The 26,117-nt window shown below is 40.0% G+C and overlaps 1 protein-coding gene across 8 annotated transcripts; it reads right to left on the reverse strand.

The window, feature by feature from the left end:
• Positions 1 to 122: 122 nt before the first annotated feature.
• On the reverse strand, positions 123 to 25,812 carry WDSUB1 (WD repeat, sterile alpha motif and U-box domain containing 1). 8 transcript variants are annotated; one of them, XM_082314313.1, is made up of 12 exons: positions 25,189 to 25,531; positions 24,859 to 24,981; positions 20,025 to 20,446; positions 16,535 to 16,719; positions 12,467 to 12,559; positions 11,564 to 11,657; positions 9,353 to 9,386; positions 7,376 to 7,416; positions 7,172 to 7,278; positions 6,108 to 6,287; positions 1,779 to 1,919; positions 126 to 498 (listed from the first exon to the last, which is right to left on the reverse strand). In XM_082314313.1, the coding sequence occupies exons 3-12, from the start codon at positions 20,420 to 20,422 to the stop codon at positions 335 to 337; spliced, it is 1,437 nt and encodes a 478-aa protein (XP_082170439.1). In that variant the 5' UTR covers positions 20,423 to 20,446; positions 24,859 to 24,981; positions 25,189 to 25,531; the 3' UTR covers positions 126 to 334. The 8 variants fall into 8 exon arrangements, with proteins under 8 accessions (XP_082170443.1, XP_082170444.1, XP_082170442.1 ...); XM_082314317.1 differs by lacking the exons at positions 24,859 to 24,981; positions 25,189 to 25,531 and adding an exon at positions 18,299 to 18,391 and having other exon boundaries at positions 123 to 498; positions 20,025 to 20,111; XM_082314314.1 differs by lacking the exons at positions 24,859 to 24,981; positions 25,189 to 25,531 and adding an exon at positions 25,738 to 25,812.
• Between the last annotated feature and the right edge of the window lie 305 nt (positions 25,813 to 26,117).

Here is a 26,117-nt window from a genome sequence, read left to right on the forward strand (position 1 = left end):
GATGAATACTTTGCTTTTTCTTATCGTCTGAAAGACTAACTTGGCAAAATCAAGACTCAAAACCCATAAATGTAGTGAAAATTTTAAAACTTTATTTGAAAAACTGTGAGTCTGAATACTTCCTTTCTTAAACAGAAATACCACAAAGTAAAATTAGCAATAACTTAAAAGTTTTTCAGTAATGAAGATTTTCTTTCTAAGAAACATTTAAATGACAGCCACAGATTAGAACAGAAACACAATTTCTTCTTCCCAGTTGTTTCTGATACGATTATTTCCTTTAGCTACAGACAATTTCATGTCAATTACTTTTAATAAACAACTTAAAAGCGGTTTAACTATATTTCTGCTGAGTCTCCAGCCAGCGACTGATAGCCATTTTTAGTGTCCTATTTGGTGTCAGCATAAGAGAGTGGAGAGGAAGGTTCGTCATGGGACTAGATCGTCTTTTACTGCTGATCCAGTTTTCCATTGCTTCCTTTTCGTAGGAATAGCCGTCTACAAAGAAACCATCATCAAACGCTTTTATTACCGATGCTGGGCACTGTTACACTGTAAAGACTTTAGCTATTTAAATGTAAAAGGGATGTAAGGGAATCAGTATTTCCAAAGAGGAAAATTGAGGTGTAGAAAAATTACGTGGTCTGTGAAAGCTTTACCATAGCCTCATACATATTTGTTTCACATTACATTGTTAAATGGATTATAATAAAACTTTATACAAAATTTGGTTCAACTTTTTACGTTATACTGTACTTAGCAAACCAGTACAAGCTATTTTAGAAAGCACTGAAAATTTATCAGTCTGTTATAGCTGCAGCAGTTCACGGACAAGTATCAAGCAGCATAGTGTTTGGCAAATCTTGCAGCTGTGTTGATCACACACACTGAACATTTTATTTTAAAAGGGCAACAGTTTCTCTTAAAAATAACTTTCATTTTGTAATATACATGTGAATAGTGACTGGCAGTAATTTTCAGCTTTTCAACAAAACTATCCTGCTCCTACACTATGTATCCTTATTTTGAAATTATATTTAAAAAAAAAAAGGATATGCAAGGCTGTCCTCCTCCTGCTGTTGTTTAGATGCTCAAGCACTGTTAAGTGCAGTGCTTACCACTCCAGCAGTTAGCAAATGTTTTCATATTTTGAATGTTTTAGTTCTCAAAAGTCTGGCCCGATACCTCAAAACTGTATGAAGTTAGTCACTGTTTACAGAGCATCAAAAAAAATACACTGGTCTTTCAATGCTCATATGCCCCTCCCCACCCCCAAGATTAGAACTATAAAACACTGATTCCTCATAAAATGTTTTAACTGCATATCTTAGTTCCAAGGTCTTGTTGAATTTAAATGAATCTCGTGCTGTACAAACTTAGAATTGCCATCTACACGGTGTGCTAAGAGTAGTAATGAGCCTGTCTTTTGTTCCCCCCCATGTGCACAATTCCATTTTGCACTTACCGAGACAACTCTGTAATTAGGCTGGTAATTATATTTGCAAAGGCACATAAAGGAAGGAACATTTAAAAAAAACCAACTCTATACAGCCTCATCAGCAGAGCTGATGCTAAGCGCACTGCTTGATACAGTATTTTTCTCCATATCAGAGATGTAATTCGGCAAATTAAACATTTACCACAGTTCTATTTTGTTGCAACAACTATTTAGAATAGTTTATCTCTCTACAACTGATAAGATATGCCCATTTTTGTGTTCCCACATCTATCTTTACCCTTAACTCATTCATTTTAGTCACCGTCATTTAAGGCCATACCTGCTGCAATGACAGGATCCTTCATAAGCTCCCTTGTTATAGGACATAAGAACTCATCAGGGATAGCAGCAGAATCAGACATCATTTTCCTCCTCAGTTCTTCAATTTTCTGAAGGACTTTACTGCGCAGGCCTAGAGACTCTGCAAAGTTATTCGTACATGAAGAGGACAACACAGACATGCAAGGCAAAGAGGTGAGGTCTTGCATTAATTAGCAGCTGTGTTACAGGAGACTCAGCTCCATCTCACCACCCCACCTCATACAGAAACATCTGCAGCCACCCCTACAAACAGCTCAACTGCAGCATGTCACTCCTGCTGGCTAACAATAACGTTGTTGTTACAATATTTATTGTTATATTGTTTACAAAACAGAAAAACAAATGCACGGGCACCATTCCTGCAAAGACATGGCTACCTGGCAGACTGGCATTTTAGCTGATGCATGACGGAATCACATCCAGTGCTGCATGTGCAAAGCTAACCGGAGATAAAACTGAGACGGACTGGAAGACAGCAGTGTTTCTCCCTTGAAACTGGACTCTATAAATAACAGTATGAAGGTATAAAGGTGCACAAGTGCCATCATCACCTCCAAACAAGACTACCTACCACCAAAGTACCTGCGTGAGGACTCGTCACCCTTGGACCAGGTTTGCCCTGCAGTTTGGCACAGAGTCATATTTACGTCACCATTATGGACATAAAGTGCTAAATTTGTCACAGATCAGTAGGGAGGCATTCAGACGTTGCTTAATATCTCCCACAAAGTCTAATTCCAATAACGCTGAGCACGCTTAACACAAAGACTCCGCTGTCGGTGCAGCATTACACAAAACAGGGTGAGAAGGACGTGATATTTACTCCACTTCCAACCCGCCGTCACAGCTCAGTGCTCCAGCGCTGCCCCAGGCATCGGGCGGCCTGCGTCGCACTGTGCCTCAGGCTGGGCAGCATCAAGGCCACCTTTCTCACTTCCCAAGTGTATGCATCAACCGTTCTTCTAGTAGAATATTACACCAAGCAGGACAGCAAAATTCACTGACACTGTAGCAGGATCAGGAGACGCCATTAAGAGGTTCTGGCCCCTGTTCCTTACACTCCTTGCACTGCATAATTGGAGAAAAAAAACACATAAAGTAGAACCATTCACTCAAGTGTAAGCTTACTAGCATATATTTAATCTTCTACCTTTAAGCCATGGCTGCACAACACACATACAACTAGACTCTCACAGAGGTTCTGAGACTTTGCATCCGGGCCTTATGAATTCTTGTGACTCTCTTATTGGAGATCCAGAACCCCGTTCCTACTTCTTTAATTCAGGCCATCATTAATACATGCATTCACCTTCATTGTAAGTGGCAACAATGAGTGCCAATTTACAAAATGGAAGCATGCAGCCCCAAAAATAAAACCACACGCCAGTTGTAGGGGTTCCATTCCTTAGTTTGAGTTACAGTTTGATTGACCCAGTTTTTAAAGTGCTAAATAAGAGGACCCCAGGAACTATCGACCAGTCAGCCTCACCTCTGTGCCTGGCAAGAACACGGAACAGGTCCTCCTGTAAGCTATGTCACGGCATATGGATGACAGGGAGGTGATCAGAGACAGCCAGCATGGCTTCACAAAGGGCAAATCATGCCTGACTCATCCGGTGGCCTTTTATGACTGCATTGGTGGATAAGGGAAGAACTACTGATGTCATCTACCTGGACGACTTTTTTTTCTGACTCAACTGCATCACAGAATTGCAACGAAATGTGTCATCGTGTCTGTTAAGAATGAGAAATGCTGAACTTTTTGTTGAATGTACACAAGCCTTTCAGCCAGAATGTATATAATGGTCGCTTTACTTCTGCTCAGCATCTTACAGAGTTTAATACAGTGTTATTTATGTTATATGACAATTAGGTTGGAAAAAGGCTAGTTCCATTTGCATGGTAATGAAGCATTCTTTCAAAAAGCTGTCAAAAACAATCAAAGAAGTTAATGAAATGTTACGTGAACCACTTGCTGACAGCCTTCTCTTAAACACCTTCAAAGGAGTGAGGATACAGTTTTTATTAAATGCAAATCAGAGTTGAAGCAAAGACTAATAGGACAAGGTATCAGCAGCTAACAAAAAATAATAGAAGAAAAAGTGCCTATCCTATCAAGCATCAAGTAAAATGGTCTAAAGAAAACTCCCTTTGCAAAGACTGTAAAAAAAACTCAAGAGTTCTTTGGCAAGATCTTATGGAACTGGTAAATGTTCCATTTTTAGAGTAAAGAAAACTGGTTATCAAGGAGAGAAAGGACGTGCTCATTTAAGTATTTGTATAGTGATAAGGCTAATTTAGTTAAACCGGAAACTGAATAACACTGAAAGCATCTAAGTTTTAGGCAGATAGTATTTTCCTATTTTGTAAATGCTTGAGCCATGGCAGGCAGAGAGCAAGTCTTCAAGTCAAATATATCGGGCCATAATTTCTATTCTGTGCCAATTATAGTTGTAGAATGATATGTAGAAGCAGAATCACAAGTATTTACCACTTCAGAACTGACTGATTTGAATGATTTTATTTCATTATTTTCTTTTGAAAACATCTTTCATATAACCATTAAAGTGGAACTCATCCCTTTACGTGGCATATATGCTGGTTCCTATTTGTGGAGTAGCTTATGTTTATTAAGACAGTAATTGATTTCAGTTAGAGCTTTTTTAAACATTTCTCATAGCTGCCTGATACCTGTGAAAATCTGACTCCTTATCCTATAATCTAATGATGGGTGTTAAAGTACCCACTGAAGAAAAAGCATGGCAAAAGACTGAAGTCTTGAGAACAGAGACTGAGCAATGAGCATTTTACCTGATAATGGGAAAGAACATACTGAAGCTAGTTCAGCTTGTATGTACAATCAATCCTCACTGCATCCTTTTATAGCAAATGAAAGAGCCAGAAAGCAACAGCTTCCCATAATCAGCCCGTGTTCTACATGTGCTCCGTCTAAAGCCACGTGCATCCTTTGCCTCTTCTAGCCCGCCTACAATGGGCTCTTACAACTCAAGATTTTATTTTCTTATTTGAGTTTGAAATTGTTCTTGATAGCGTCATTACACATCTATCAGGCAACACACGCTTTTGTTCATTTTTTTCCCCATAGAGAATGCTATATTCAGCAGGTCAGTTCTCATCATTGGTCACCCTGCATTCAATTCTCACACAGCTTTCTAGTCAGCATTATTTGATTAGCCTCAGCTGGTGACTGCTGCAACAGTTTTAGGCTACTCCCACATTAAAGAAAATGTGTGCAAACTGATGAAGCCAAGTCTCTTTTGTGGGTGACAATTCCTGACAGGTTCCCAGCATCTCTGTTGATTTCTAGAATTGAACAAAGCTAGTTGATACACAGAGATACTATGATCTGATACAGACCAATACCACACACAAAACAAAAAAGGAAGGGAGCAATCTTCTGACAATGAAGAAGAATAACTTCTAAAAATAAAACTGTACTTTTTAAAAGGTTTCTTAACTCATTCAGCCTTTTGCTATACTTGATCTCACTTTGGCAAACATACCAGCACCTGATTTACACCTAAATCTACCATCAAAATGAATAGAGAGCTTATATTCACAAAGTTCCAGTGTAGTTCACCATCCTTAAATTTCTTATTTCAGAATTACCGCTGTGGAATCATTACTAATAAGGCATTTCCTTGTGACTCCTTCTAAAACGTAATCACAGTTTTGCAATGGAGTGACAGGACAATGTATTAACTAGGATGCCTGATGAATTACAAAGTGTCTGATCCAGGCAAGCTTTCCTTACTAAATGTCAACATCAAATGCCTCATCTCCAAAATAAGTAAAAACTAAAATATACCTTGTGCTTTTCTATTATGGTAAGAGTACACTGAAGAATTCCACTACTAGTAGTTGACCACATAGTATTATAAACATGGCACTTTTGCAGACTGATAGGAAAAACTATAGAGTACCCTATTTACCAAAGTCAGAATCATTAAGTATACATAAAAGCTGAAATTCCTTTTCCACAGCTTAATGATACAAGATCTAAAAAGGAAAATAGAACAAAAGCAGGTAAGATCACTTAACACGGCATTGTTGGTGGAAGTACATTTTATGTCTCTAGGTATAAGCAAATAATAAAAAAAAAAAGTACTGTGGATAATGTGACATTGGTTTTATCAGCCCTGGTAATGAAATAAAAACGCATTTCAGGGAAAAAAACATCCACGTACGGAACTCCTAACTCACTTTCATTCCAACATTTCACACATACTCTAAAGATTAAAAATTATTTGGATTTCTATACTCTTACCAATTTTTAATTCATTAGTCAGACTTTCTTTAGTAAGATTCAGCAGTTCCTTGCCATCAATGTTATTCATTTTGAAAAGCTCAACGAAGTCTGCTAAGTCTTGTGCACAAAGCCAGGCTGAAACATCGTCCTCAGACCAGTCCTCAACAGCCACCTTAGATTCATTTTCTACAGTGTTTCCTTTGGAAAGGAAAGATAAAAGACACTTAAAACACCAAACAAACAACACCCTTGCCCCCCGCAGCCCCAGCAATGAAAAAAAACCTAGTTCTAAGAACAATGGCAGTAATAACATTGTTTTTCAAGTGTTCTCAGTACTGTACATTCCCCAATATCTGATAAAAGAAATGCTTATTAGACATTACTTCAGTGGGGGGCAACAATTTGGGTTTGTCTTTTACCTATCAATTTTCAAAGTTGAGGGGAATTTAGTCTCTCAGATGCCTACACTTCTGTCAAATTTGAATTGAACTAAAAGACAGAAAAGCATCAGCAGACACTGAAACCAAGTCTCACATCTCCTTAGAAAAGCAGACCAAAGCCCAGACTTACTCTTGTGCTTTGAACAAAGATCTATGTACCTTTGTTCCACATACTTTAGGCGCCGATATATTTTGTAACATTAATTATCCTGGTTTTTTGATGTATAACAACTGGTAAGCTGTATTTCTTGTTGACAATTATGCTTGCAATTAGCGTATTTTCTGTTTAACTCATAGCCAATGATACTTATCCAAAAAGTCTTTCAGCGCTCTGGGAGTAATATTCATCTCTTAAATGCTGTCCAGAGAGCAAGAAATGGTGAATATCAGAGAAGAAGATATAGCAGATTAATAACATTAAAATACTTCTAGTTTATATTTTCTTTAAAAAACAAAAAGAGAATACCGCTGTAGGACATTAGTAAGATCAATTCAGAGAAAAGATAAATAATGTGCACATAATCCTGAGGTTACAAACTAACTATATGTAAGAAAAAGTGGGTTTTCTGCATCTTCAGAAGGTGTTCGACAATATTATGCTTTAAATTTAAAGATCAGATTACAAATACTTCACACACTAACCTGCACAGGGATGCTTACGGTCAAACTGCCATATGTTCACAGTTTTATCCATTGAACCTGTGGCAAGTAAGGGACTATATGGTGCAAAAGCACAAGTTGTAACATATCTACAAATAAAGATAAATATGTGAAAATTCACGAGAAAATGCTTTAATTTCTTTTATTTATTAACAGTAAACCAGAAAAATCATACTGAATTCTTACCTGGTATGCTGAGACAAAGTATGAAGGGTATTGCCAGTACTCTGTAAAGGAATATTTGCCATTTTAAATCTTAAAGAATAAAAAGAATGTTCGTTCATTTGTATACTTTCTTTCAAAATAAGGAATAATATTGCTTCTTGGAAGGTGACAGAGGTTACCTACAACCTTGCCAAAGCTGATCAGCAGCAGTCAGAAATGCAACCCGAATTTCCTGCTTGAAGCCCCCTGTTCAATTCACTTGAATTCACAATAAACCTTCGTGGGAGGGAGAGAGATTTCAGCCTAAAAGAGGGCACTTCCCTCATGGTGGGCAGCTCAAAAAACTGGGGCACTGACTGATCAATTAGTGATTCAATTCACAACAGAATTCTTGCATGCAGAAAAGAATGAACTGGTGTTCCTCCTTGTCTGGTCCCACTCTGTCAGACTAGTGCATGGATTGATGTGACAAGAGGACAAGGACTCTCACATTTCAAAGAAAAACACAACAGAAAAAACTTCCCAAAGCAACCGGGCTGGCAGTGGAATCTTACCAGACATCAAGGTTTTAAGGCAATTCTGCTGCACTGCTGCTGGGACGCCTGCAGGGAAACTCAGTACATTTTGCTATATGCTCATCCTGTTGGACAGCTCATGTCTCTCAAATATTTACCTCCATCTCGTGTGGATAAAAACATTTCTTCTACAAATCTAGGATTAGAAATTGCCAAAAGAGAAGAGGTAACTGAAATTCAAATAGATTTCATGCTACAATCCTTGAATCGGGCCAATAATTAATCACACCTGTGGTGCTCCTAGTTGGCCACTAGATGCTACTAAAAACCAAATTCCTGAATTTCCGCACAGTTTTAACTTACAATCAGAAAGATTTTCCTTCTTATGAAAGATACTATTGCTTTGAGAGGTACCGACAGACTGGAAAGATGAAGAGCAAATTTATTCTGAATCACTAATTGATCAGTCAGTGCCCCAGTTTTTTGAGCTGCCCACCATGAGGGAAGTGCCCTCTTTTAGGCTGAAATCTCTCTCCCTCCCACGAAGGTTTATTGTCCCCACCTCTCCTCAACAGCTATAGAAGTTATTGTTCCATTTGGTAAAAACCTAAGGCCACAAAAGCTGACAAGTAGTATTAAGAAATATTTATGCTGTGGTTTTCTGCATCTTTCAATTTTCTGGGGTTCCAAAAATCTAGGGAACTTCTTACATACCTGTCTAAGCTTCAAACTACTAAAATAATTGGGCCAAGAATTGGGAATGTATCAAATTAGTGATCTTGGTGAAAAACTTTAACCCTAATTGAAAAATTGTATCAGTACAATAGTATGTGGAGAGCAAGCTGGAGAAGCTTAAAATTTGTTCATCCTTCATTTTCAGCAAAATTATTATTATTTTTAATACTATAAAGTACTAAAGGTAAATACCACTTACAGGTGAACCATGAAGGATGTAATAACAGTGTTATAGAAAATGCCTAAACAATATGTTTAAAGACATTGTATTTAACATAGAAATTTTCTTGAATTCTTTATTATGCTTCTATTTTATGCCTCTATTTTATGTGCACTTTATATATAACTAACGAAAGAATTTCTATGATCACCTGTCCTGATTTTATGTCAAAAGCTACAGTCCTTCTTGCTTTGGAAGCTAAGATAAATTTAGGATAACAAAAAATCCTTCTACTTCAATATGAAGATAACATTTAAGTATGGAATTCATTGAATAGTACGCTACTGTAAAGAAATCAAATAACAAACCCCTCAAAGAAATGTAAACAAACAGTGAGAAAGACTGATCAATTTTCAAGAGACATTTTTCCTCAAACTCCTTCCCTGCCCCCAAACGCACAGTAAATATTTTGGGTTTATAAAGTTCCTATTCTCTAATACTCTTTCACACTGATAAGACACTGCAGAAGCAATGCTGATATTTAAAGACAACAATCTAACAAAGGATCTTGCACTATGCTCTACTTACAGTTTCATATATTATGACACATTTGTCCACAGACCTTTTTAAAAGAAACACATTGACATTAAAATTATGCAGAGAGGAAAAAGGAAACTATTTTTAATTAAGAGGAAGGAAAAAACCTTTTCCACAAAAAAAATAAGAGCCAACAGATTTCTTAACACCACTTTACGAAAAGCTTAGATATCTAAATCCCCTCCACCCATGCCCACCTTAAAGCAAAACACTGATTAGCTGTACCTCCAGCATGATGTAAAAAACAGTAAATATGAAAACTCTGCACTTCCATGAGAATTTCTGATGCAGAGGATTTGCACAGTGCTTATGCAAGCTAGCCCCCACTCCTACTGCCCCCCACTGTCTGCACCATATCTACTTTATGTCTTTGCAAGCAGTATCTGTAAAGCAGATGCAGAAAATCCATGATATGCTCTCAGGACTTCTATGTATTTCTGAAACCTTTTCATTTGCAAAGCAAGCTAGAGGAAGTAGTGCAAAGCAACACATAAAATACAGTGGTGCAATGCAATCAATACATAGTATTTCATGAAATACAAACTGCACAGTTATTTACCGTGACAGCAGTGTTTCCTGAAAGGCTTTATGGGATAGACATTTCACTTATGACAATATAAGTGAAAACAATAATCCATATGTCTAATGGAAAATAAAATAACTCTAGATCACAAACATTCATAATTGATCTTCGAATGCTGAAAAAGACTCCCTTAAAAAGAATACAAAGCAAAATGTCAAAGCAAGCTTTGTCTCCTGGGGTTTGTATAGTTTTAAGTTTATTTGCTGGCTATTGTAGTCCTTCCTTTGCAAGACATCAGTCTTTCTGTTTCAGTTTAGAAAATCTTTGTAAAAAAGACAATTAAAATTTAGAGTTAAGTAATTTTGTTATTTCAAGTTGCCACTTAGACAGTTTAGAAGTGATTAAGCACTTTTCATGAGAAGTGCAGAATAAAAGCAGTCATTAATATTCATTAAAAAGTAAATTATTATATCTACCTTATTTATTATTCCTCTTTCAATAGCTTGATCTCTGAGGAAAGCCACTAGTAACCAGCTGCCAGTTTATCTTCGTGCTGCTGATCACCAACCATTTGACAGTCCAATAATTTTTCCCCACAACTGACTGTCCACTTTTCTGATCTGTATCTCTCCAATTTGGCTGTAAGACTGCATTGGGAGACCATGTCAAAAGCTTTGCTAAAGTTGAGGTGTAAAACACACACTGCTCTCCCCTTGTTCACACAGCCAGCCTTCCCATCACAGAAGGTGGTCAAGGTGGTCAGGCTCAGTTTGTCCTTGTTCAATTCCTGCTGCTTTCCCCAAACATCTTGTGCTTGGAAACAGCTTCCAAGCCCACCGGAAGGATTTGCTCCATAACCTTCCCAGAGACCGGAGTTAGACTGACTGGCCTGTAGTTCTCTGGATCCTCTACCTTGCCCTTCTTAGAGGTAAGTGTGACGTTTGCCTGTTTCCAGTCATCAGGAATCTTCCCATCACCTCCACCTTCCTGGGTCTTTCAAACATAATAGAGTGACCTTACAATGACACTGGCAGCTCCCTTATTGCCCTCTAACAAAGACTAATAATAATATTCGTCTCTAACTGATGGTTCATGATTGATTTGGGTCTTAACCATCATTCTGTACGGGGCCGACATCAAAAACATAGGTCTACAGTTATCTCAATCATGCACTTTTTATGGAAAAAAGGCTTATGCCACACCAGGCGTACTCTGGGTGTGGATCAGTGAAGAAATTTTTTATTTCAACTAAATCTATCAAAGACAAAAATCTCAAGATATTTAACTTTTTAAAAAGTTCCTGAAAGTGCATGAGTGAGAAGGAAATCCTAAATGGTGTCCCAAAGAGACGGTAAGATTGCAATGTAGATTTGTATTTTTAACAGATGCTAGAGTATCCACACGAAAGGCCACATAAATGCCCCAGAACCAAGAAATCATGAATCTCTACAATACTCAAGAGAACAGAGCTTGCAACATCCCAGATTTCAAACTCAATCACCCACAAGACACAGACCAACTGGAAAGACACTTCAATAGTTCTGGAGGTCACAGAACTATTCCTTAATTATCAGAAATATATTTTGAAATCTCCAACTCTGTTGAACTTTCTGTTTTACAACACCGAAGCGTGAACCTGGACATCCATCTGCATGAAATTTAAACAAGATACTGCTTACCCTGAAACTAACATCTGCCCATCATAAGAAAATGCACAAGCCAGAACTGGGGCAGAATGTCCATTCAATGTGCATTTATATTTTAATTCAACACCTAAAAATACAAAAGGTAAATTATTACATATGGACATATTTGACAAGGTATAAGACAAGCTACTTTTAGAAGCACAAAGCTGCACCAAAGATCTGATTCTGTGACATACTGTCTACAAAAAAGGGGATAAAAGATCACAGAGACAATTTTAATATCTCTGACTTCCTCACTTTGTAGTCTTAGCATGCCTAACAGTGTTTTAGATAATTAAATGTGTATGCGTACACACAATATTCATCCCTACAGATTTCCATATATAAGAGATTACAAAAAAATACCCACTGTAGATGTTTTTGGCCATCTGCCTAGTCTCTACATAGCAGTCACACATCTACATTGCAGTTTTAGCAGGAGACAACACTGTTTTCATTTCTCCAGCTCTTGCGCAAGGGCCAAGTTGAACTTAAAGATGAAAGCAAACCTCTCCCTGGCCTGGTAGATTGAGGTTTCAACCTATCAACCTGCTCAAAGGCCACAGTAGAAATGTTACTGGTTACCAAAAGATAAAAATGCTAATTAAAACCAAAAGTTTATCACAACATTAAGTTTGAGGGAATTGGGGGAAATTTTTTTTAAATCTTTACTTTTACAATTATTGATAAATAGATCACTGAATAAAATCTACAGGGCCCAGTGTCACAAAGTGCTGCATGCCTTAGCTGCTCTCCTGATAAACAATTAAAGAAAACTTTCAACTCGTGGTTAGTTTGGCTGTGAATCCATGACAGCAGTATAAATTTGATCTTAGATGTAAATTGTCACTAAAGACTTAAGACATTGGAATATGAAAAAAACATCACTATACACACCTAACAAATCTGCAAACAAAATAAGCCAGAGTTTGATCTGATTGTCTTGACCACAAGAAGCCATCTGGAAGTATCGGAATCCATGTTCACCATCTGATAAAATTCAAATATATTAATGGGAATCAGAAGCACTGAAAATAACAGCATATCAGTAAACTATATCAACATTCTTACACTGGAATTTGGTAAATTTCCTTAATCTCAGTAGTACTTTTAAAAAGTGTTAATAAAAATAATTGCAGAAGTCCTAACACCATTTAGAAGGAAGAAATAGGTATCACTCTTATACTGTTTCCTGAACAAGTAGATAAAAGACCAGAACTGGGCTCCTATTTTAAGTTTTCTTGATGGTAAATGATTCCTCTATCTACTGAGTGCAACAATATAGTCTTTTAACCTAAATTATATGGTTATATCCATTTCTTCTACAGTTCAGTAGTTCTCAACCACATACACATGTACAAAATTTGAGAGTATCTGACAGGCTATTTTCATAATTTTAAACGTTCAATGCTTTGTTTTTATAAACTAAGTGATGTTTCATGACTGCAGTCCAGCCAGCCACTCGGGAAATACTGCATTAAAGATGAAATACAACAGTAATAGTTTTATAGCTTTCCCCTCTATTCAGTGGATATGAACATTTCTGAATTATCATGTTTCATTCTAAATGTGTTGTTTCAGCCTATTATAATTTTTTTTTTTATTCTTGAGTCCTGTGCCAATTATTTCTGCTCTTCTACTCCACTGAGCTGGCATACCAGCCTGACACAAGTCACCATAACAATCCTTCAGCGGCATCACCTCTGCCAGTACCAAGTCTTAGAATTCCTACAAGAATCACCAAGATTAAGGCTGGAAATCACAAAATCATAACAGACATTTTAAGGGCTCATCTTTCCAGCTCTGTAGTTACCAGAAATGTCAAAATATTTACTGTCAAGTGTCTCATAAAATAATCCCAGAGATTTTATCTCCATTTTTCCACCACGTAAAGTATATTTTAATTTCATATGGTTATCACAATAAAATCCTAGAATACACAGACCTGTTTGTTCACAGGAAAAGTCAGAGCCACTATGACTTTGGCAGATCTTATGACTCACCTCAAATCTGTTGAACGTTAAAGCATCAAAGTGCGTCATTTTTGCTAGGATTTTACAGTGTAAGATTACAAAAAGATGAGTAGCAAGCATTAGCTATCATGTTGCAAAATCACGTTTCTTGGTTAACTAAGAACACGTTATGTGGAAACTCAGTCTGGATGAGAATTCTGTCATGATGCACAGACTTTGACACTATTTTACAAGTTACCAACTTGTTAATGGGGTATTACAGTGTTGCACACACAGAACTCTTTGGGATAACTTGGAGAGGACTATACTGTCTTCCACTGAGGTTCGCTAGAAAATTTTAGCAAGATCTGCCAATTTTTTACCAGTATCGCTAGGTAATTTCACTGAAGTTTACTTATTCAGGAGGAGGGCAGCACTGAAACTTTGCAGTCGGATGGGAAAGCCCACACAGCATTACAACTGCTCTAGATCTGACGAGCTTCTATGCAAGTGTGACTGAATCCACTCCAAAGGCAGGAGAATCAACTGGTACAAACAGTCTAAAGCACAAAGAACCGATCAGAAACTCTGGTTCTAATGGTGCTCTGAATTAAGCAGGTAAAGAGAGTCTCAATCTAAACCCATCTTTAATTGTACTGGATAAGGACTACTTGTATGGATTTTGTAATGTGTTAAATCTGCCAATAATCCCAGACATTTCAATCCTTGGTGATTAAACAGTAACACACAGAAAGGAAAAATGTTGCCTTTCAATAACATGTGGCTTAAATAAAATTAAGAATGATCATAAATCAGCTTAAAAAATCCACAGTGTAAGAAATACTTGCTTTCTTGCCTATTTCTCTCTATCTTGGCAGAAGGCTGACGGGTTGGTAACCTTTTTAAACCAAGAGAATAATCTCAACAGGAGATGGAGCAGTGGAAATCACACTCTGATCCGTTTCAGCTTCAACGTGTTCCTTTGCCCTCAGATGCAACTCTTAATTCACAATGGAGTTTTTTGGGTAGTATTTTCACCAAGAAAGATCTAGAGGTGTTACTTAGAGATTAATCCCCTTTCTGGCGTGACAGATTAATTCAATGCTGTCCCTCCACCTTTCAGTGGACACGGGTTTGACTGATTTGGTATTGTCAGTCACTAATTCTCTGTACTGAAGTATATGCTCACCTCCTACTTCCTCAGCTTTCTCCTGCTTCTGTCCTTTTTTCCCCTGCTGATTCTCCTTTCTTCCTGCTCTGTACCACCTTCTTCAACAAGGTGGTACACAGACAGCACTACTTATTACAAATTAACCTTTCAGCTTTTCTGACTCTTATAAATATCTCAGAATTTCCAATATTTAGTTGTTTGGCTATGACACTTTCCTGTGCTGCAATTAACTTCTGTTAAGTTCTTGTTTGCGCAAATGTTTCTTCCCACTATACAAGCTATGTAAACTTAGCCATGCAACTCTTCAGTATTTTCACACAATTAAACAAAAAGTCTGTGTTGTGAAATAATTGTGCTGGGTTTGGCTGGGATAGTAGCTCCTATGGTGCTGTATTTTGGATTTGTGACCGAAAAGAGTGTTGATAACACAGGGATGTGTTAGTTACTGCTGAGTAGCACAAGGCCTTTTCTGCTCCTCACCCCACCCCGCCAGCGAGCAGGCTGGGGGGCACAAGGCGCTGGGAGGGGACACAGCCGGGGCAGCGGACCCCAACTGACCAAAGGGACATCCCGCACCATATGGCATCCCGCTCAGCAATAAAAGCTGGCCAAAAGAAGGGAGGACATTTGGAGTTATGGCATTTGCCTTTGCAAGCCACCGTTACGCGTGATGAAGTCCTGATTTCCTGGTGATGGCTGAACACCTGCCTGCTGACGGGAAGCAGTGAATTAATTCCTTCTTTTGCTTTGGTTGCACATGCAGCTTCTGCTTTCTCTATTAAACTGTCTTTATCTTAACCCATGAGTTTTCACACTTTTGCCCTTTGATTCTCTCCCCATCCCACTGCGAGAGAGCGAGCAAGTGGCTGCGTGGGGCTGAGCTGCCCACCAGGGTTAAACCACAACAATAATTTTAAAAGCCTGTACACACAAATGCGAAGCTTTCCCTGAGACAGCTGGCAGTTTAAATATGCAATTTTCAATATACATGTTTTTGCATATAGAGAAATCTAGGTTCTAATTATTTTAGTTCCACAGAATGCCTTACAAATATGAAACGAATGAAAATTGAACATAATATGTAATGCAGCCCTGAGAAAGGCATACACTATGCATGTCTTATGTTTTTGATCTCAATACCCAAATATATACAAGAATATCAGATTTCATTCTCAAAAGAAAAAACTAAGTTCTTGCCCATCACAACTATGAAGAAGTACATAATGACAAAATTGAAATGCAACTTATACATTGAGGTCACCTAAAAAAGCTGTAAGACATTTGAACGGTACCACATCCTAGTGGGACACGTGAGATTCTGGGCTCATTGCTCCCCCAGATTCCTCCAACTGAGAAAGTCAGGTGCAGGAAAGCAGTCTACGTATTCACACCCCACAGCTCAAGCATTCAGCTTATTAGGTTTACAGTTCTCTGCATTGCTTTAATCCGGTCCTGCTCCTTGGGGAACCAAAGTACAAAAGAGTGAAGTGGGAATGGTAATCAAGCACTGCATCTTCTAACACCCTTGTTAGTCCCAGGAGATAGGCTTCACTTATAGACACTGCCCAAACATTTTCCAAAACCCTGACAGGGTAATTAGCTACTGAAAGCTATCATAAGCATGCTAATCACCTTGTTTGTTGACCTAGTACATTCCTTGTCATCAACCTGTCCACAACCTTTACTTAAGAATGTTCAGAATATTCTAAAACTTCAGCTCTTCCCAATGTCATTTGTATCTTGAGCACCGATGACAAAAAGAATATGAAAACAAGAGCTAGAGAGAAATAAAATAACTCTTTTTTTCCCCATGTTCCTCCCCTGACGAGTCAAGTAACTAACCAGAAATTGGCTGTGAAGAAATATCACAGCAGGTAACGCCAAGATCATGTGCTTTTTCATTACACAGGCATCTCATTTTATCATCCCAAATGGTTAAATCACCACACGATGATCCAGTGACAAAGAAATTTCCATTAGGAGAGAATGCACAGGCCACCAAAGAACCATCTTTAACATTCCCAGATCTGAAAAGCAAGAGTACACAGGATTGGAATTTAAAATAAGCAATGTTCCGAAGATGTGATCTCTAAAATACAATTTGATACAATAAGCCAAACTGTGCTAAGTTTTACACTTCAGAACTTGGTAACAGAAGGGAGAGAAACTCACACCAGCTGTGGAAAGAGATGCAAAATAAGCACAGCTGCAGGAACCAGGACCTGCTCTTCGACTGCAGGACGAAAAATGTGAGATGGCACCCCAAGGCAATAATTTTAACTGAGTGATAAAATAATTTTCAAACAAAAAACAATCTGCATGGACTTACCATTTGAAAGGCACAATGCACTGTTAAAATTCTATGGCAGGATAAATTTTTGAAGTCAAAGATAAGTACACAACTATCATAGCACAAATTTACATGTACACAAACAGTGGGGGGGGGGGGGGGGGGGGGGGGAAAGACTCCCACAATTTCTCTGTTCTGTTTTTAAAGACAAAACAGAACACCTACTAGCCCATATGACTAGCTGTAGCTGAGTAGAATACTTTGTGATTTATGATATAGGGTTAATTTCGGACTACTTGTACACAAGAGAAAGCAATGTGAAAAAAATAATTTCTGTATTTTAACTAAGTCAGCCAAAGCCCTTTGTGAAACTGAACTTAAAAGAAAATTCTTAGCAGATATGGAAGTGTGGCCAATCCTCGGGAAGGAAGTAGGGTCAACCTAACACCCTTTAGGTTATCTGATAGTAACCTAAAGTCAATTGAAAGTGTCTCACTCCTTTTAATGGACACTAGATCCGGCCCAGCACGCACAGTTGAATTTTTAAGCGCAGGAAAAAATTACAGCCATAAGCAACAGTCATACAGCAAGAAATGTCAGTCTTGTTTACTCTGTCATTGCATTTTGTAGAAGAGCTGCTCATTCTCTTTTGCCAATAGAAATTTTATTTACTGCCAGAGGTTTCAAACTTAATGGCACAGAAGACAAGTCAATAAACTTCCCTGACAGTCTCTCTAATCAGATCCAGGACCATCAAAAAAAAGCATTGACTCCCTTAATTCTATCATTAAGAATACTACCAAATACACTACAGTACTTCCCATTTTTATAGGAACAATTCTTTTTCCTTAGGGCAGCTTTTAAAACTTTCCTTCTTTCACACAAAAAGCTGCAGATTCTGCTCTGAAAACATAACAGTAAAATAAATAGTACTATGCATGTTCAGAGTATGCATTTAAGACTTTCGGGTCAAATACCAGCACGGTTAACTACTGAACAGGAAATAGAGAACACTTTAAGAAATACACATATTAACTTGCTTTCATGTTGTTCGCATCCATCATAGAGATGATTTAAATAGCCATCTTACTTCACAATTTGAACAGACAGTCAATTACAACAGTTGAGCTAATAAGGAGTAACTGGATACCTTTGTTGTAATTACCATCCCTGTATTTAGTCAAGCGCCATAATAGTGTGGGAAAAGGTGTTCTCTTTTTTTAGCATCAACACGATCAACTGTTGCAAAAGAAACAGAGGACCGCAGACTGACATTACACAGTTAACTAAAACCTTCTGACATAATTTCAAAGTACCTTGATAATTTCTAAGTAATATCGATCTCAGCTTTAAGAAAACAGGACAGGTGCAATTAGAAATCATCATCATCATCATCATCAATTCATCAGCTGAAAATACATAAACACACACATCCCAAAATACATACAATTAAAGGTAAGCTGACTACTGTTGGTATGTTAACACTTTGAAATGAACTTTTAAAAGTGAATTGAAGGGGACAGGATTGGAATGTTCCAAGTTCTTTCTTGTTTCTTTACAATAGAAACACCAAAGTAGAATAATTTCTGCCTAAAACAATATAGTTTCTACATAGTTATTATACATCCACCATTCAACTAGAAAGAATTAAGGATGTAGGTCTAAAACATGCATCACTGCATATATTAATAGCATATACTTCTAAGAAATTACTTTCTAATATTTCTGGGTTTTCCCCTGTCAGTAACAAGTATTCTGAATAAAAAAAAAAAAGAACCTCTTCACTAGTAATACCTCAAAATAGATAAACCGTTAGATTTGAGAATACTAATGACTGAAATTCCCAATTTTTCTTAAAGATAAAACTAAGGAACAATATGTAATCAATAGCTCTCTATTCTCTGAAAACAAAACAACCAACAGCGTTTCTGTATGCATTACAAACAACAAGCTGGCAAAAATCTATTAGAATTCTGTTTATGGACAGGTTTACAGATTTACCCAATTTCAGATAAGTATAATCAGTCATTCTGAAAAATTTTACAGTTCCCATCTAAATCACTGCTGTGGAAGGCAAAGGCAGAGAGGCCACAAAAGCAGTAACACGCTTGACAGGGGAATACCAAAACCAAACAAGTTTGGCTTTCAGAAATGGCTGCTCCCTCATCCTGAGTGAAACATCTCATCAATTCTCTCAAATTCTTAAATTCTTTCCTAACTTTAGAGAGATGTTGTGTAATTGCTGTTCTAAAACTTAAATAATGTCTTGCCCAAGTACAGATTACAACAACTGGCCTGAAGACTTTACTGAATTATAGAGATGTAGAGAAGGACTTCAAAGATCACCCTAAGGTTCATGCCTTTAACTGGGCAACATTGCTAAAAATGCTCATCTGCTTTGTTTCAAATGTTTATTGGAAACCCATGTGAAATGTTGACTGTCATACTTAACTCACTCAGCTCCAATACTCCTTTCTGTCACCGTTATGTCTTAAACTGTATGGTTTCAGGATATGTCAATAGTTTCCAAGTTCTTTGACTGCTGGATTATTATCAAGCTTCTAAGACGCTCCTGGACTCCAAACAGCCTTGTAATTAAATACTTAGTTAAAAACCACTATGCATAATACAATACAAGGCACAGAGCACAGTCAGGTTCCACTAACTGACTGTGTGTTACATATCATGGTTTGTTGACCCACTGTTTAGAAACCAGGTGCATGCAGTATGCAATGCATCCTGATTTCATGTTAAATCAATGAAAACGCTTCCATGAACTTAAAAAAAATAAGGAGTTAGATGAAAGATAACTTAGTAAAAACTAAAGCTTCTTGAGTTTGCATTGTTTAACTTAAAAAAAAAAAAAAAAGACTCGGCACTTCTCCCTCTCCTATTGATAATCTTTTGGTCTTCTACATCCTATTCCTGTTTCTTCATGATATCAGTTGGTGGTGTAAGTCTTCAAGTCTTGTACACAGTACAGCATACTACTTATATTATTGTCATTGTAAACAAGGCCGTCAAAAAATATTTAGCACTCACCTGTACTGTTTCAATGACTGCATGTTCCAAAGAACTACACTCCCATCCGCTGCCCCTGACACTAGATACGTGGACTCGGGAGAAAATCGGCAGATTCTAACAGGACTGCCGCTGGGCTGCTCTAGCACTGCCAGCATCTGACCATTGCGAGTGTCCCAAACCATGGTGGTGCCATCTGTTGAACATGAAGCTAAAATGTGTCCTGATGGAGAGAAGCAGCAGCAGTGGACAGCATAGGTATGACCTCTTAAAGGCGAGTACGGAAGCTCAGTAAAGTTGTTTAAAGAATAAACGCGAATTGTTTTGTCCAAGGAACAAGTAGCCAAGCACGATGATGAGAAGGCACAGTAGTTGACATCATCACTATGATCTGCTAAAGTGTGAATTAATGTCGCCATTTTATCTACTTTCAACAAAAATATCTGAAAAAAAGTTTAACAGTTAGTTAGACTTATCTCTCCTATTTCATAAATGAAACATACTAGCTTAACAAGACACATTCCCCAGGAAAAAAAATCACAAATTCATTTGCAGAGGCAGATTTTTCATCTAAGTATTGTTTTATCTTCAACTTAAATCAGAGATTAATCACAGCAATGAGATGAGGGGTTTATGACTCGGTTAGAATTAACGCCTCTTTTTGCAGTACAACATGTAAGATTACATAGCAGCTACTTGGTCTTAAGGCAGTGGGAAAACAAGTTACTCTAGTTATTTAATTTATGCTAAGAAGTTCACTGCTCAAGTTTGTTATTATTTGCATCTACACTAGACACAATGGAGTAAAAGGGCACTGCAGAAGACAGTCAAAGCATTAATTAGGGTTACACCAGAAATACAGAATCATAGAATGGTTTGTGTTCAAGGGACCTTTAGAGATCACCTAGTCCAGCCCCCCTGCCACAGGCAGGGACACCTTCCACCAGGTCAGGTTGCTCAAAGCCCCATCCAGCCTGGCCTTGAACACTTCCAGGGACGGGGCATCCACAACTTCCCTGGGCAAACCCATTTTCAGTTTAAACCTACCCTCTTTCAGTTTAAAACCACTGCCCCTTCTGTCACTACAGGCCCTGGTAAAAAGTCTCTTTCTTATGATCCCCCTTTATATATTGAAGGGCTGCACTTGGGTCTCCCCAGAGCCTTTTCTTCTCCAGGCTGAACAACCCCAGCTCTCCCAGCCTCTCTTCACAGGAGAGGTGCTCCAGCCCTCCGATCACTGTTGTGGCCCTCCTCTGGGCCCGCTCCAACAGGTCCATGTCTTTCTTGTCCTGGGGACCCCTGAGCTGGATGCAGTGCTCCACGTGGGGTCTGACGAGATCTGACTAGAGGGGGGAGAATCACCTCCCTCAGCCTGCTGGCCACACTTCTTTTGATGCGGCCCAGAATACGGCTGGATTTCTGGGCTGCAAGCACACATTGCCAGCTCATACCTAATTTTTCATCTACCAATATTCCCAAGTCCTTCTCTGCAGGGCTGCTCTCAATCCATTCATCCCCCATTCTGTATTGATACTGGGGATTGCCCTGACCCAGGTGCAGGACCTTGCACTTGGCCTTTTTGAACTTCATGAGTCGGCCCACTCCTCAAGCCTGTCAAGGTCCCTCTGGATGGCATCCCTTCCCTCGAACGAATCAGCTGCAGCACTCAACTTGGTGTCATCTGCAAACTTGCTGAGGGTGTACTCAATGCCACTGCCTGTGTCACTGATAAAGATATTAAACAGCACTGGCTGAAGTACAGACCCTTGAGGGACACCACTCGTTACTGGTTTCTAGCTGGACACTGAGCCATTGACTGCAACTCTTTGGACACGGCCAGCCAGCCAGCTTCTTATCTTTCTAACAGGCCACCCATCAAACCCATCTGTAATTTAGAGACCAGGATGTTGTGTGGTACTGTGTTACAGGCCTTACAGAAGTCCAGGCAGACGACATCAGTAGTTCCTCCCTTGTCCACCGATGCAGTTACTCCACCATAGAAGGTTGCTACCTTAGTATACCAATTATTAGTAGTATACCAATTACTAGATTATTATAGCAATGCATTTTTATTAAATATGATCTAAATGAAAAAAGCCTGGTAAGATTTCCTGCCAATCTAGGATGAAAGGTACAAGGTGTCTGTATTTGCTTTCAAACCATCCTCTCTCTAACTGAAAGTGTCATATATCCATTTCCAAGCCATCCACATAATTAGCAGAAACGTGTCTCATCATACCTATACACCTGAGCCCAGGAATGAAACAGATTGCTAAATCTCCAGCTGGGAGCAGGCCACAAATGTATGCTAGGACTGATATACAAATCACAGAAAATTCCACTGCCTTTGCTTTCCAAGGAAGATTAACAGCTATTTTGAACTAATGACTACGGGAAGCATTGCAAGAGAAAAGAATAAAAGCTAACCTGAGGTACGGTCTGGGGATGCGACAGCTACTGATTTGCTGGGAAAGAGCCACTGCATCTTCCTTTCTATTATCTTTCCTACTCTTGTGAAATCAAATTATCTGTGTCAACACAGGCCAGCTTGTACTTTCACTTCCTGGAGAGATCTGGTTAGGTGACTAAGCATGGGACCCCCGTCAGAGGGAGGAAAAAGCGATTTATTTCCTCTCCCCTGCAATCTCCGAATATTAAAAAGAACATTTACGTCCTCTCTCAGCAACTCTGTGCCTCTGCTTACACAGCAACCAATGCAAAAAGGGAGGGTTTGAAGTACTTGATGCAAGGGTCAGAGTAGGAAAGCCTCACTGGAAGTCAGAGGGCCAGCCGAGGGAACAGGGACGGAGCCACAGCTGCTTTACTAGAACCTGAAAAGGCTGTTATTGTGGTCCTTCCTAACCCGCCCACGCCTCCTCTTTTTTCTTGGTGGCAATGAGTGAAGGAAATAAGCAATTATTAATTTTTATGCACAGGGAGAAGCAAGGATCCAGAGAGATACAGAGAGCAGCAGGAAAGACACACAGAGATGGGAATCTAAACTACTGAGCAGGGGGCAGGCGGGAACAGAGCTGGTCAGAGTACTGCAGAAGACTTACAAAGACTGAAAACATTATGACAGAAAACATCAACTGACAGCTGGAGAAATTTAAGTTAGGCGTGAGCACAGTGCTTTCCCTGTACTGCCAAGAAGCTCTGTCATTTTTATCTTCTGTATTCTTTAACATTTGTGTACTGCAGTGCACAGAGGATGCAACCAGAATGAGGCCCTGTTGTTTTGAATGTAATACAGAAAAAAGGTAAGTCTTCTACTAACAAACTTACAAAGTTACCTAAAAAGAAGCAATAACAAAAACAGAATAACTGAGCACAGAATCAAGGGTTGCCTGTTCAGAATGCTTCCTAGTAAAACATAAACGTTAGCAACAGTCAAATATACTGTTCACTCTTTATTCGCCTTAATTCATTATTATGATGTCCTCAACTATCCTTTGCTCTAACAGAAAACAGTTCGTACGATATAGACCCAAGAGTAATGCTTCAGCTATACCAAGAGCATACAAAAAATAATCTTACGTTTTTATATAAACACTTTCAGCAACTAGAACCACATGTATTCAGCAGTCTTTCTCTTCCCACTCACAACTCCAAAAAAGTATGTTTGCACGTCATCGTTGACCCCCCCCAAAAATTTATCAGGAAGCAGTATCGAAAAGATTCCTGGAAATTATTCTGACCTGGAGCTTGCTGAAATACGTTCCAATGCATTATATGTTGCAGTTTACAGATTCAACAGTTGATACACTCCTTTTAAAAATACAGCATTTAGAGCACTTGTTGTAGTGCAACTGAGTAGACAATTGTATATATTCTTTAGAATAAAACCAGATTAAACAATAAATTCACATCTGCAGGTCTAACAGAGCTGAGCACTAAGATTTGATGACCAGAGTCCAAGATAAATTTTCCTTTCCAGGCCTGAAAACCTTATTCAAAGTCAAATTTCTGCTGCCTTTCACAGTTAGGCAGCAACAGTAGTGACGGCAAAACATCAGAGTAATACCAACAACAAGGGTTATGTTGCCAATCAGAGATTTGACACAATTTTCACGTAGAGCAAACATCACATACTGAGTAACGTGTTTAAGTCGAAGTCAAAATGGGAATATTAAGAAGCTGATCAGAATCTGAACCTCTCCAGAAATTGCACTTGCTGCTACATAAAACAGCAAAAGAGAAGATGAACTCCATGCACATTTTCCCAGTACTTAAGACTGCTGGGACCAGTTTAGAGCTCAGCATCAGACAAGTGCTTTACACTGCTGATGTCCAGGAAAGCCCCTAAAAGGTGCATTCCAACCAGTTCCTCCCCATGCTGCAGATCCCAGTCAAGCTTCCTGAGAATAAAGAAGCACAGAGCCAAAAGGAAGTGCCTACAACTCTTAAAAGTTGTTTATGCTGAAAAAAAACCAGCAATGCTATTCATATTAACTTATCTAAAACAGCAGACTATTATTTAAGTGCTTCATTCTGAACAATAATTTCAGAGCTGAGGCAACTACAAACAGGTGTGTTTTTCTATATATATACACACACATTTGTTTACATATAAATATATATACACACATATGTTCATATATAGGTGGACATATATAAATATGTGTATGTATAAACATATGCATACCTGCACACATATCTACGTATACATATAGACACAAAGGTATATATGGGCAAAGTAACTGTTCCCTTCAGCCAATTTAAAGATCAGATCTTTGAATACTCTCTATTTTAGCTTCAGGATTCTCCCAGTTTTATTACTATTCTGTTTAAAACCATTAAATAGATTAAGTAGCGCAAACAACATCTCTTATCTGTAGAGAGAAAATCAACGTACTTCCTTCAACTATGAGAAACTGCAGAGTCAGACAAGGCTCGACACCTGGAAAGATGAGGCTGAAAAGGGCACCTTAGTCTCGTCGTTATGAGATTTTCAGGAGCTCACTGCAGAAAAGCAAACCTAGGAACGGGAGGTTTCAGGTACCAATAGCTTAAACTAGCTGAGGGAGCAACGAGCACCTGGAGCATTTGCCACCAGAGAGGTGTTCAGCACTGCAGCGTTACCTTCTCTAGCAATTACAGTTTTCTCCTAACTGTAAGCCACCGGCAGCTGCCCACAGAAAAAGCCACAGCGACTCTAGGCACTGCCGACAACCCCTCTCCTTACCATCGCCTACCGCCATCTCGCCTCACTGCACCGGCGGCGCAGCCAGGGAAACGGCTCCAGAGGAAGGCCGGCATCTCCCCCGGCCTCTGACGGCGGGTGTCAGGGACGCGCTCGGGAAGGGCCCGGCCCCGGCTGCCCCTGAGGCCACCGCCGCCCGTCCGCAACGGCGGCGACAGCTCGCGCCCGTCCGCCCGGCGCTGAGGGGAGCGGCGCGGCGCGGCCCGCCGCAGGGACACCGGCCCGCCGCCCCTCGAACCGCCGCTCTCGGGCGCGGCAGCGCCACGGACAGGCCTGGAAACGGCCGCGACCGCCGCCGCCCGCCGCCCAGCCCCCGGCCGGGAGGACGCCCGGCACCGCGCCCCCGGCCCCCTTCCCGGCCGTCCCGCCGCGGAGCTCCCCCGCCGCACAGCCGGCGCCGCTGCGCAGGCGCAAGCCCCTCCCCAGCCCTCCCCCCGCCTTCTCAGCGTGGTGCAGCCCGAGGCGGCCCCCCCCGCTCCGGGCCGCACCACGGCGCCAAGGCCGAAGGGGGAGGCGGCGCTGCTGCGTTACCGGACTCCTCCCTGCCCCGTCACTCCCCCCGCTGAAGCGACGTCGGCGCGGATGTGGCTTTTAGCCCGCTGCGCCCACAGCCCTTGTCCAAGCGCTCTCCGCTTTCCAGATCTGGCGGCCCGGATCCATGCAACACCCGCGGTCGTTTGCTCTGCTGCGGTGCGCTTTGTCGCCGTGCGACACGGGCCCCGCCGGCGGGAGGCGGGCTGGAAGGGCGGCGGTGCCTGCGCCGAGGGCGGCGGGCCGAGGGCGGGAGCCGAGCCGCGGGCCGCCGCCGAGTCCTCAGAGCTGATCAACTCTGGGCAGCGCCAGCCGTGCCGGGGCCGCACGCTTCCACCCGGGGCGCGTCTGGGCTTGCCAGGTTGCGGGGTGGCAGCCGC

The sequence above is a fragment of the Platalea leucorodia genome (genome assembly GCF_965183815.1).
Source record: "Platalea leucorodia genome assembly, chromosome: 5".
NCBI lineage: Eukaryota > Metazoa > Chordata > Aves > Pelecaniformes > Threskiornithidae > Platalea > Platalea leucorodia.